Source organism: Protopterus annectens, chromosome 2.part1 (genome assembly GCF_019279795.1).
Source record: "Protopterus annectens isolate FY-2018-M chromosome 2.part1, PAN1.0, whole genome shotgun sequence".
Lineage (NCBI taxonomy): Eukaryota > Metazoa > Chordata > Ceratodontiformes > Protopteridae > Protopterus > Protopterus annectens.
The window spans coordinates 1,837,445,555-1,837,459,191 of NC_056729.1; the positions used below are offsets into that span (position 1 = coordinate 1,837,445,555).

Below are 13,637 nucleotides of genomic sequence, written 5' to 3' on the forward strand. Positions count from 1 at the left end.
ACTTTAAAAAACAACTTCATTGTCATCTAACATCAGCATGGCAATGCTCCTGCTCCCACCCCCCATAGCCTACTGTCCACTCTTCTTCTCTTCCCCTTCTTACAACTCCCAGATAGACATTTCAAGCTTGCTTGTAGTATATAATTTCCCTACTTATACCCAACAATCTCCTAGCCTACTGCATATAACTTCCTATCAGCCTACTGCATCTAACTACCTAAAAAAAAAAAAAAAAAATACTATTGCATGTATTACTTTTGATTCAAATATATTTGACATGATTATAACCTGAAATTGTATAATGTTTACTCTGTAATCATCAAGTAATCTATGTGTGGAACTTAATCTTTGTATAATCTGTATGTGGAGCTTTTCTCCCCAGGACTCCATTGAAAATGGGTTCCTTGGGCCCAATGGACTATCCTGGTTAAACAACTGCAAATAAATAAATAAATAAAATAATAAATAAATATATATATATATATATATATATATATATATATATATATATATATATATATATATGATTCCATTATGTATTATCAAACTTAATGTCAAATGTAAAATGACATCATTAAGGGGTTTGAACACACTTAAAAAACATCAAAAAACTCCAGCTATTCTCTGTCTCATATCGTCTACTAAGAGGCGATCTCTACTTGACTTACAAAGCCATGTCTGTCCCAGCTCTGTTAGAAATGTTACACCTTAAGAAATCCCAGTCCCTCTACACCACACACTGCAGAGACCTCAACCTCATTACCACAATCAACAGAACATGCTGGAGGAACAGGTTCATAACCTAGAGACTGCCCATGCTCCGGAATAGACTTCCCATACACGTCAAGCAGAGCACCTCATTGGCCCTTTTCAAGAGAAATCTTGATGAATGGATGGGATATAGAAAGTTCACCCCGGGGATCACACCAGTGGCTCTACTTGATAGAGGCACTGGGAACTAATGGCGGCATGATGCCAGGGCACTTCTATGGACTAGGATTGTAAAGGCTCCAGGGCTGTTGGCCTAGTACACACCTATGAACCTTTTCCGATTTCCGGACTAAAACCCCACATAACACTAGCCTCAAATTTGTCTGAATAGTAATAGTGTTATGGCGAGTTTTTTTAAGAAAAGGTGAGAGGCTAGTTTTGGGGGCAGGGACAGTTTTAAGTTTAGCATGCATTATTAAGGTGGGTGGGGGCTCACATGTTATATTTGTAGCAAGTAGTTTGTTACACTTTCAGGCAGAAGATCATTTTTTGGGTTCTAAGCACAAAGAGATGAACTTTTTTGATCTTCAGATTAGAGTTACGGGGTGTCAGATCCGTGAACTACAGCAGGAGCAGGATGAGTTAGCGATAGAGCTGCCTATCCATATTGTTTAACTGCCTGTTCATATCATTTAGCTGTCTGTTCATATCATTTAGCTGCCTATCCATATCATTTAACTGCCTGTTCATATCGTTTAGCTGCCTGTTCATATCGTTTAGCTGCCTGTGCATATCGTTTAGCTGCCTATTCATATCATTTAACTGCCTGTTCATATTGCTTAGCTGACTGTTCATATCATTTAGCTGCCTGTTCATATCGCTTAGCTGTCTGTTCATATCGCTTAGCTGCCTGTTCATATCGTTTAGCTGCCTGTGCATATCTTTTAGCTGCCTGTGCATATCGTTTAGCTGCCTGTGCATATCGTTTAGCTGCCTGTTCATATTGCTTACCTGCCTGTTCATATCGCTTAGCTGCCTGTGCATATCGTTTAGCTGCCTGTGTATATTGTTTAGCTGCCCGTACATATCATTTAGCTGCCTGTGCATATTGTTTACCTGCCTGTGCATATTGTTTTGCTGCCTGTGCATATCGTTTAGCTGCCTGTGCATATCGTTTAGCTGCCTGTGCATATCGTTTACCTGCCTGTTCATATCGCTTAGCTGCCTGTGCATATCGTTTAGCTGTCTGTTCATATCACTTAGCTGCCTGTGCATATCGTTTAGTTGCCCGTACATATCATTTAGCTGCCTGTGCATATTGTTTACCTGCCTGTGCATATCGTTTAGCTGCCTGTGCATATCGTTTAGCTGTCTGTTCATATTGTTTAGCTGCCTGTTCATATTGCTTAGCTTTCTGTGCATATCGTTTAGTTGCCCATGCATATCGTTTAGCTGCCTGTGCATATCGTTTAGCTGCCTGTGCATATCGTTTACCTGCCTGTTCATATCGCTTAGCTGCCTGTGCATATCGTTTAGCTGTCTGTTCATATCACTTAGCTGCCTGTGCATATCGTTTAGTTGCCCGTACATATCATTTAGCTGCCTGTGCATATCGTTTACCTGCCTGTGCATATCGCTTAGCTGTCTGTTCATATCATTTAGCTGCCTGTTCATATCGTTTAGCTGCCTGTGCATATCGTTTAGCTGCCTGTGCATAACCTTTACCTGCCTGTGCATATCGTTTAGCTGTCTGTTCATATCGTTCAGCTGTCTGTTCATATCATTTAACTGCCTGTGCATATCGTTTAGCTGCCTGTGCATTTACTGCTGTGTATTTATTCCTTAATTATTGAACAAAAGCTTCAAGGACATTTGCTGAATCAATTGCTGTTTAAGTCAGGACATGAATGTTTAATATAATTTACTCTTTATTTAGGGTGCTGGATAAAAAAAAGAAAGAAGTGTCCAGCTAGTGAGTACTAACTGCATCTCCCATCAGAATAACAAAAGTGCCTACTCCATCCTGTTGCTAAATTAGAACGTCACTCTCACGGATAAATCACTGTCGATTTCTGAACAGACTAGTGAAAGAGATCCTTTTCTATAAAAACAATGAGAAATATTAACAGATTTGGTAATCTCTTTGTGCAGTCTGAGGGTACATATTTATAAGTGCGTGTACATGCTGGGAATTGGAGGCTACACTAGGTGTTAAGCATGCAGCTTTGAACCCCTAACTTCTTAGGGTTGATGCCTCATGCATGTTTCAGAACTCATCTCCCTGTCTGAATACAGTAATGGTCAGCAATCAGAAATATTCCAGATTATACAACGTCTGGCCTTGCAGTGCGATGGTAAAAGAACCTTCTTCCATTTCTGATAAACAAGATTCTAGGATTCCCCTGGACAGGCAGAGAAGTAGCAGAATAGATATGAAACATTCTTTTCATTTGTGCATTTTGCCTCAGTAATAATGGTACAGTCGTCGGTGCTCAGTATTATTATGACTGAAGGCTATGCTATGTTCAGATCTTGCTCGACTGAAAACTTTATCATGATAGTAGCAAGACAGTCTGTGGAGCCCACCCAAACAGAAAATCACAAACACACTGGGAGGTGTAGCTTCAGACTTGTGCTTCATGGAATCGGATACTAGTTAAAGTGTAGGATTATTAAATGTGCAGGACAAATCCATACAGCATAAGGTCTGGTCAGCTTGGAGTGCGTTACAGACTTTTAGACATGAGCTCAGTTACTGGAAAGAAGGAAGCAAAATGAAAAGTGCTTAATGTAGGGATGTGAAACAGGCGTAGAGTTAACGAAGATAAGCAGAACATGATCATACCAGTATGTTTTCTACAGCAAAACAGCAGAGCTAAAACAGAAAAGCAAGTATGACATCTAAACTTCTAGTCAGGCTTAGATGGACTTATTTCAGAAATATTTTATCATTTTGAACTAATTAGTGTCTTGAATTGTGTTACTATCCCAACCACACTATATGGCAGACACTCCTTCCTTACTGGTTTTGCACTTAGTATGAGCTGCTTTCTTTGGTCTAGGGTATGATTCCCTCAGGCTCCAAGTGCCTTCTCTCTAACCTTGAGCAAGTCACTTAACCAGACTGTGCTTTATGGCAGCTGGGAAACTTGTCTTAAGTTTCTTGATTGCCCACTGGACAGTGTGTCTATAAACCTGTTGTGTTTATTTTACTGCTTTGATGTGCTGTTATTAATTTTATTAAGCACACTGTTATTTACTTATACAACACTGTTCTCAGGGTCTTCTGCAAAAGGGTCTTTATTCAGCAGGACTTATCTTGCAAACCAAATACAAAGAATGGCATATAAAGCTTCATCTGGGATTTGATTTTATGGTTTATGAAGCCATGTTTATCTTGAAGACCAAACACAGGGCTACAGTTCAGATGACACATTTTTAAACCACATAGTCCTCTGAAGGATGGATTACAAGCCCTTTATGATAATCACTCCTTACCTGAAATCGTCGCATGTCTCGAGGGTTCCCTGCATTTTTTAAACAGTTCTGATTGCACTTGAGGAAAAATTTCAAAAAGAACCTGGAAGAAAAGAAAAGAATGCATCACTTTACTGGTCAGACTCTCACTTCATAATTATTACATCTTCATTACAATAACTGTCACCGCCACATGGAATTGCCACAATTTTTCTTTAATTATCTAAAAATATGTGACTACATTTTACTGAAAAAAAAGAAAGCAAATCACATTATTTTAACTGCATTTGTCATGCCTAGGTTGTAAAGATAACCCAAGATAATTGATAACTAACACCTGCAGGACTGGAATGCCCCCAAATCTCCCAGCAAAACTTTCCCAAGAAAACAAGGGCTGTGATTGTGACTTAAGGGGAATTCTGGTGAGACCATTCAGTAGAAAGAGTGTGTAAATTAGGTGGCAGTAAGCCAGACTTAAGCAAATTCACTGCTAAATCAGAAATGGTAGAGAGGTTGAACATGAAACAGTGAATCATACCTCTCAACTGTCCAGATTTTCACAGAATGTCCAGATTTTTACCTCCTATTTCTGGTCTGTTCCTCATAATAATTATAGTTTTCTGGCAAATCATTGAGAATCCCTGAATAATAACATACATTTGAGTTTTAGACTTCATATCCTTCAGAAAATACATGTTAATGCAAATCCTGTTATTGCAGGAACTGTCTAAGTTTAGAAGAGCAGTATTTAAAATCTGTCCCAAGTTTTGGTCCTTTGTCCCCCATTACTTTTGTCTTTGTCGATATTTCTTGCACTGAGAGGTTGACTGGTATGAACAGTCTCCCCTTCTTTAAATATTTTCCTATCTAACACCACCCAGAAAAGTCACTCCGACCTACTATCCTGGCCAGAATTCCTTCCACTTTACTCATTACATCACTGTACATCTTAGCAACCTGTTTTGACCCTATGAGCTTGAGGGTCTCACCAGTAACTCAGAGAGTATTTTGAAGTTAGACGCGACCCATCAGAACCACCAAATATTAGCATGCAGGGACTGAATGCCTGCTACAGTAAAAGGCTTGCTTCATAGTATTGTTTAGCTTGGAAAAAAACAATGTCGACAGTCAGCAATGTTAGCCTGGCTGCCATTTGTTTTGCCTGTGGTTGATCTTGTTCCAAGCTGCTGATTCTTGTCTACAGACAGTAATAGTCACTGAAGCCCCCTCATAATGGTAAGAGTCCTTCAAGATCATTTTGTTAGTCAGAGTCATATGAATTTTGGTTTTGTCAAACCATTCATTATTTTGACCCCATCTTACAAAAGTATCTGCAGGGTTAATGTGGTTTGCCTTCCTCTCATTTAACTGTAAAAACAAGAACACTTGTGCATTTGTCCCCCATAATAGATATTTCAGTCAAAACAATGTGTTTCTGATCAGCGGATAAAACTGAGACAGCATATGTACCATGAGGATTTATCTGCCAGATAGCTAAATATGTTTGTTGAACAACAGTCTTAATCTGCCATGTCAGGAGGAACAAGAGAAAACATTTATTCATAGAAAAGGTGGGGAATGTTCAGAATATATTCCTAATGAAGGTCATGCAAGGAACATTACAGAGGGTTATGTCAAGACACATTGATTTATGGAACGGCAGTATAGGCAGTGAAAAGGCTGCAGTGGTGATGTCCAGGACACCAGCAATGAGTGAATTAGTCCCAAAGGTACACCATCAATGAAAAGGTAAAGCTGGAACCAGTGATAAGGCAGAATGCAGAGATTACCATAGCTAGATATAGGGAAGGTGCAGGCCAGAAGGGCTACCTGTTCCTCTTCAACCACTATATTTTATTTCTATGTAGCTATGATCCCCAGTGCACACAAACAATAGCTGGGCAGTACATTCAACTATGATCCCCAGTGCACCCAAACACGAGCTGGACAGTATATTCAACTATGATCCCTAGTACACACGAACACAACCTAGGCAGTATATTCAACTATGATCCCCAGTACACACGAACACAACCTATACAGTATATTCAGCTATGATCCCTAGTACACATGAACATGACCTAAGCAGTATATTCGACTATGATCACCAGTACACACGAACACGACCTAGGCAGTATATTCAACTATGATCCCCAGTGCACACAAACACGAGCTGGGCAATATATTCAACTATGATCCCCAGTGCACATGAACATGAGCTGGGCAGTATATTCAATTATGATCCCCAGTGCACACGAACACGAGCTGGGCAGTATATTCAACTATGATTCCCAATGCACACGAACATGAGCTGGGCAGTATATTCTTAACTATTGGCAAGTCTAGCTTTATCCCATACCTTACAGATCCGACCAAGATTTGTAGCCAAGACTTTTGGAACTGTACACCAGTATGACACAGTCATAGTCCATGTGGATGTAAATGACCTGAGAGACCATACCTCCCTAGACTATAAGAAGAGAGACATTATGGAGCTCTCGGAATATGTGTCCCAGGCTGGTATGAGCCTAGCATTGAGCAGCACTTTACCTTCTCCAAGAATGATGCCACAATACAAACAAAAGAGGACTAATTTTAATAATTGGCTTAGTTTCTGGTGTCATTCTAAGGGGGTGCAATATTGTTAAGCATGGAAGGAGATGGTCAACAGACCACACTGCTTTGTCAGGAATGGTCTGCACCTCGCCCTTCTAGGCTTTCGAATATTAGCTAAAACATTGTCCTACCCCATAGGGACTTTTTTTGGCAATACCAAACTGAATGTACTTCTGGCATAGCAAATCAAAACCAAGAAAACCTAAAGGTGTTACTGCTCAATGCTAGGAGTCTAAACAAAAACCTCCACTCCCTAGAAGCTCTCTTCACCCTAGACAATGCTGATATCTGTGTAGTCACTGAAACATGGTTGAAAGGCACAGAGAGAACATTGACAGTGCAAGGTTATAATGCCTTTCTGCACATTTAGACCAACTACTACATAGAAATGGGCTAAAAGTGGAGGTTTCTCAATTTACATCAAAAATAGTCAAACAGGTGCATGCACTTGAGCTTCTCCACATTCAAATCACTCTAGACAAAATCCCATACCACTTCCTTGCAAGCTATATGTCCCCTTCTATGAACTAGGAAACTTATAACATGTATTTAAATGTATTGTAATGATTCGCCATCCAACCCAATACCATACTAATGGGTGACTTTAATAACCCCACTATCTACTGGGACTCATATACAACATCAAACGTGCAGGCACAGAGATTCCTGTATTTTGTAAATACAAACTCACTGGACCAGATTGTCAGTACACCAGCCAGAGATGCAACCATCCTGGTCCTCACTAATATGGGAGAATGCTGCACACCCCCTAGCTGGACCCCCAGCTAAACCTGGAATATTCAGGAACTACTCTAAAGCTAACTTCCTATTATTAACTGATAACCTGGCAACATTTCAAGCTCCTATAAACTCCGAGAATACCACTGAATATGCAGAACTGTTCACAGTAACCCTATAAAAGCATGTTAATAGCTGCATAGAGGCAGTTGTATCAACAGGAAGAAGTACAGAACTAACTCAAAAAACAAGCCCCCCCTATTGGAATCACAACATCAACAAAGTGTATATCAGACTGCAAAAATTAGGAGGTGTAGCACCAAGAAGGATAAAAGCATTCTCATCAAAGTAAGCAAACAATTTAGATGACAAATAAAGTCTACCAAAGCCAAATTTGAGGTAAATTTGGCCTCCAAGGCTAAGGACCACCACAAGACATTATTTAGCTATGTCTGCAACCTCAAAGACAATACACAATTGTGTGCAGAAATCATTGTAAATGGAACCACCTATATTGAGCCAGAAGATATAGCAAACCTACTGGCCAATAAATTTAGTTCAGACATGTTGAGAAATGGAGGTATAGCTCAGTGGTACAGCATTTGACTACAGATAAGATTTATCCTTCTCTCCCCCCTAAATCTTCCCACAGGAAATGCAATCAAATATAACTCCCACTGCTATCACTAGGGAACAGGTCCTTAATGCTCTCTCTAAGACCAAGAACACTGCATTAATGGGACCAGACAATATCGCAGGATGCCTTCTAAATAGCATGAAACATGACCTATCAGGGCTTCTGAAATTGCTATTTAACTGTAGCCATCAAACAGGCTTTGTGCCTCATTAATGGAGAACAGCAACAATCATCCCTCTGCAAAAAGGTGGGCCATCTGCCAACCCTGGAAACTACAGACCCCCAAGTCTCACTAAAGCCATGTAAAGAATTATCATGGAAATTATCAATAATGACATAGGACACCTCCAGACACAAAACCAAATTTGATTTTGTCAAGGGCATTTCATGCCTATTCAACCTGGTGGACGTCTTTGGGAAGGTCACCAAAGGAATGGATGAGGTCAAAATGGTTCACACTGCCCACCTTGTCCTGGCCAAGGCACTTAACACAATATCCTACTGAGGCATTGTTGGCAAACTCAAAAGGTTAGGTACAGACCCTTATGTCTCCCAGTGGATAGGCAGCTGGCTTTTAGACAGGACACAGGAAGTTAGAATTGGGGAGTCCACCTCTACAAAGAGGTCAGTCACAAGTAGAGTCCCTTGTGGATTGGTCCTGGAACATCTGCTTTTTGGTATTTATTTCTCTGAAGTCAAGGCCAGTGTCAAAGACCTCTGGCTGACTAAATGTTCAGATAATTGCAAATTGGGAGCAGTCATAGAATCCCCCTCTGACACAAAGGTTGTCCAGGAAGGGCTGACACAGACAAGTAACTAGTGTCAGAACCATGGACTAAAACTAAATGCAAAGAAATGCATAATAGTAGCATTTGGCAAGTCACTCACCACTGGTAACTATCATATTGACAACATACACCTAACAGCTGACCCAGTTGTCAGGGACTTTGAAAAACACATAGCCAGTAATCTAGTCTTTGACCATCACATGCCTACAGTAGTGAGGAAATCATTCTATGTTGTGCAACTTATAAAGAAAGGCATGGCTTCTAAATCCAAGGAAGGCATTGTTCCACTGTATTTGTCATTCATCAAACCTATCATTGAGTACAATTCCACCTTTCATATGTACCTAACCCAGCATATTGAACAATTGGAACATCCATAGAGGTTTCTCGCTAAAAGAATACAAGGCATAAGTAACATGTCCTAAGAAGACCGACTCAAGGCCCTATCCCTGTATTCTGTCTCCTACAGGCTGTTGAGGGGTGATTTATGCCTGCCATGCAAAGCATTGTCAGACCCTGATTCTGATAGACCTCCTGCATATCCAGAAAAACAAACAGCACCACAATTACCCACTCTAAAGATTTAAATCTTGCCTGTGATATAAATTGGACTTGCAAGACAGACAGGTATGTATCTCTGAGACTACCCCTTCTCCATAACAGGCCCTTATCCATGGGAATTAGAGTTCCTCTCTAATCCAGTTCAAGTGTAATTTGGGCAACTGGATGGAGAAAGGACATTCATCCCTGGTTTGACACCTTTATCTGTAAAGGACATAGGCAGCATGTAAATGAGTCATTTCCTAAGCCCCTGTTTACACTTATTAAGAGTACAAGAACTTGTGAGAGATTTGGAATGCATGGGCAGACTTAAAAAGGCCTGTGTGGTCATTAGCCTAGGAAACACCTATGAAACAATAACCTTCCAGAATTTAGTATCACCCAAACGTATCCTCTCCCAATCCCAAGCTTGATCAGTGCATTTTTCTATGCAGCATAAATTTCAGTACTGAAAAATAGCAAAAACTGACAGGCTTAAACCAAATAAAAGCCAACTAGGCATTTTAGGAAAAACACTAGTAAAGTATATATAGAGCTTGCTAAAATAAAATAAGAGGCAATATGCTATTTTCTAACTTAAATGCTAAGACATCTCATTTCCCAGAATAAATAAGTTATTTGCAATACACCTTGGTGCAGGTGCTCCAGGAATCTATTCATAACACTCCAAATTAGTACTTCTACTGCCTATGCCCTGCTCTTCACAAGTGTCCCCATTGATAAAATGCAGCCAAGAGTCACGCAGGTTTACACAAGTACTTTATCACCTATTTCTTCATTCCTCCTTCTCATCTAAACACCTTTTGTAGAATATCATCACTTCACTGACCCTCTATTTATGTGACTGCTCTTACAAAAACTCAGTGATACATCAGATGTTTGGTAATGAGATTTTTGAAGAATTTGTGCATCCTATGTCTATATGCCTACAGGAAAGGTGATAATCTGGTTCATATTCCTTGTCTCCCCTACTGCCTGCTTATGTTACTGATCTATCAGTGAGAGGATGTTAGGGATGAAAGAATGGGGCTCTAGCCTTACCTTAAAGGAGCACATTTAATACATACATACAGATTATCCGTACTATTTCATAGGATCATAGCATCATAGGAGATTGCTAGGCTAGCAGCCCGAACGTCATTTTAAAATTAGCTGTTTCATAGATTCATAGGTTCATAGGTAGGTACTAGGCTATCGGCCCAAGGGCCTACGTAAGCCTAGCCAACAAGGTTCCCTGTCTTACGCCACCCAAAAAAGTTATTTTCCTGTGCCACTGTCGAGCAGAGACACAGAAGTGATCCCCGGGGTGTATTTCCTATTTCCCATCCACTCATCAAGATTTTTCTTGAAGAGTGCTAATGAAGAACTTTGCTTGACATAGATGGGTAGCCTGTTCCATAGTATGGGAAATCTCTGGGACAGGAATCTATCCCTCCAGCATGTCCTGTTTAGTGTGGTGATAAGGCTTAGCTCCCTAGAGCATATAGCTCGGAGCAATTGGGATTTCTTTAGGTGTAGCATGTCCAGCAGCTCTGGGTTTCACATGGCTTTATATGTTAGTCAGAGATCACCTCGGAGTAGGCGATATGCTATGGAGTAAGGCTGGTGTTTTTTGAGGCGGTCAGTGTAGGGCATTTGTTTGAGGCCAGTAATCCTCTTTGTGAGGTACTTCTGTGGCCTTTCCAGCTGCTGCAGATGTCTTGTAAGGTACATTCCAAAAGGGGCGTTGTACTCTATAATGGGTCTAATGAGTATCGAGTAGAGGGGAACAATGACCTCTTTTTTCCTGGATGAGAACACTTTTATGATGAGGTGTGCCATGTAGAAGGATTTCCTGACTACTGTGGCGATGTGACTATCAAAGGAGAGACTACTGTCCACCTGGGTCCCAAGGTCTCTTATCACACATTCAGTGTTAAGTAGACTGCTGCCTATGTGGTAGTTCATGGGTACAGAGTTTTTTACCAAAGGGGATGACACTGCACTTTTTGGCACTGAGCTTGAGGCCATGGCTCTGACACCAGGCATCTGTCACAGCGAGGCCCTTCAGTAGGATGTCCACATCATTTTGGGACTTGACTATGGCTCCTAGTTTGCAGTCATCTGTGAACTCCATTAGCCAGAGGCCTTCTGTGTTAGCTTGTACTTCAGAGACATAGATACCAAACAGGAGAGGTCCCAGGATGGAACCCAGTGGTACTCCACTTGTCACTGCTTTGAGGTCAGATTTGTAGTCTGCAACTTTTACAGTGCGGGTTCTGTCAGTGAGCCAGTTGGCAACCCATTTTGTGACATAGGGATTTATACCTAGTTTAGTGAGTTTAGCTATAATTCCAGAATGGAGGATGGTGTTGAAAGCCTTGGCAAGGTCAAGATAGGCTGTGTGAACCACCTTACCCTCATCTATGGCTTTGGTGACTGCCTCAAAGAAGTCGATCAGGTTCAGGAGGCATGATCTGCATTTCACAAACTCGAACTGGGTAAGATCCAGAGTTTGGAGGTTACGAATGTCTTTGTTTATGAGTTCCATGATGATATGTTCCATGGCCTTGCAGACCAGGCTCGTCAGGCTAATAGGTCGATAGTTCCCGGGATCAGTGGTGGCTCCCCCTTTGTGGAGTGGGATAACTGTTGCTGTGTACCATTCAGTGGGCACAAAGCCTGATGTGAGGCTATTATTGAACATGGTTCTTAAGTGGGGAGCCAGTTCATTCTGAGGTTCGTGTAAAATGCAGCCTGGGATGTTGTCCGGTCCCGTGGATGCTGTGTTTTTGGCTTTAGAGAGTGCAGCTTTTACCTGCATAGTTGTGATTACAGGGACTCTACATTCTTCCTGTATAGATATGGGCCCTTTAGGGGGCTAAAGTTAGCACTGAACCTATCTGCCAGGATGCTGGCAATATCAGTTGGTTCTGTAATTTTCCTGCCTTTGTGCTGTAACTCAGAGCAGATCTGGGTGTTGCCATCGAGATTCTTGACATAGCTATAGAATGCTTTGCGGCTGTCCTTATAATTAGTGGCAATTTTGTTTTCATATCTAGCTTTGGAGGATCTTATACAGGATCTCAGCTTCTTACTGAGGCTGACCAGGGAGCTCCTCCATTCATGGGATTTTACTCTCTTTTGCAACAGTTTCTTCCTTCTGTTTTACAGTTTGTTTATGGCAGGGGACCACCAGATTGGCTTCCTTTTTTTGGAGGATAGAGTCTTGGTTCTGTTTGGGATAGCATGATCCATGCACTTGTGTAAGTGCTTATAGAGTGTATTTGTGAAGGATTCAGCAGTTGTAACTGTATTGTCCATCTGCATGGGTGTCATGAAGTTCACCACTTCTGTCTTAAGAAGCATGAAGTTGGCTTTGGAGAAATTTTTTGCCATGGTTTCCTTAATGGGGGGTGGGGGCGGGATGTGGATATCAAGTGTGATTAGCTTATGGTCAGATCGGACCAACAAGGAGTTGACTTCAAGTGTGGAACACTGGTCACGCATGTTGGTAATGACCAGGTCTAGGATATTGTTTCCCCTGGTAGGGGTGTGGATAAGTTGATCCAGGGCTCTGGAGTTTATGAATTCCAGAAAGCGTTGAGCTAAGGAGTTGGTGCACGAGTAGTTTTCCCAGTTAATGGTGGGGTAGTTGAAGTCGCCCATTATTAGGGTGTTTTGTTGAACCTTAATATTTTCCAGTACATCAAGAAAAGAGGAGTGGGAATCCTGGGGCATGATGGGGTATCTGTAGCAAGCTACAATTTGGACTGCAGTTTTTCCCAGAGTTAGTTGCACTTGGATAACCTCGGATGCATTATGCTGAGCAACTAGCCTGGAGGTGTGGATATCTTTAATGAATATGGACATACCTCCGCCTTTGGTGTTTCGGTCCAGGTTACATGGCCGAAAAGTGTGGCATGAGTTATAGCCTGGTAGTGCAGGGGTGCTCTCTGGAGCCTTGAACCAGGTCTCAGTCACTAAACAGATATTGATGTTCTCCATTTTAAGGAGTACCTTGAGTGAGTGCATTTTGAGATTTAGACTTCTAGCATTGAGTAGCATTACCCTCAGTTTTTGCTTGCCTGTTCCTGTTACGGTGGTGAATTTGTTATTTGAACCTTGCC

General features: G+C 41.2%; 1 protein-coding gene across 3 annotated transcripts in view; it reads right to left on the reverse strand.

Moving 5' to 3' along the window:
- The window catches only part of LOC122794658 (transcription factor COE3-like), a 2,019,913-nt gene that overhangs the window by 874,104 nt on the left and 1,132,172 nt on the right, over positions 1-13,637 (reverse strand). For all 3 annotated transcript variants that reach the window (XM_044063281.1, XM_044063282.1, XM_044063280.1), the window contains exon 7: positions 4,210-4,291. In XM_044063281.1, coding sequence (XP_043919216.1) covers positions 4,210-4,291 — 82 coding nt within the window. The remainder of the gene's footprint in view (positions 1-4,209; positions 4,292-13,637) is intronic.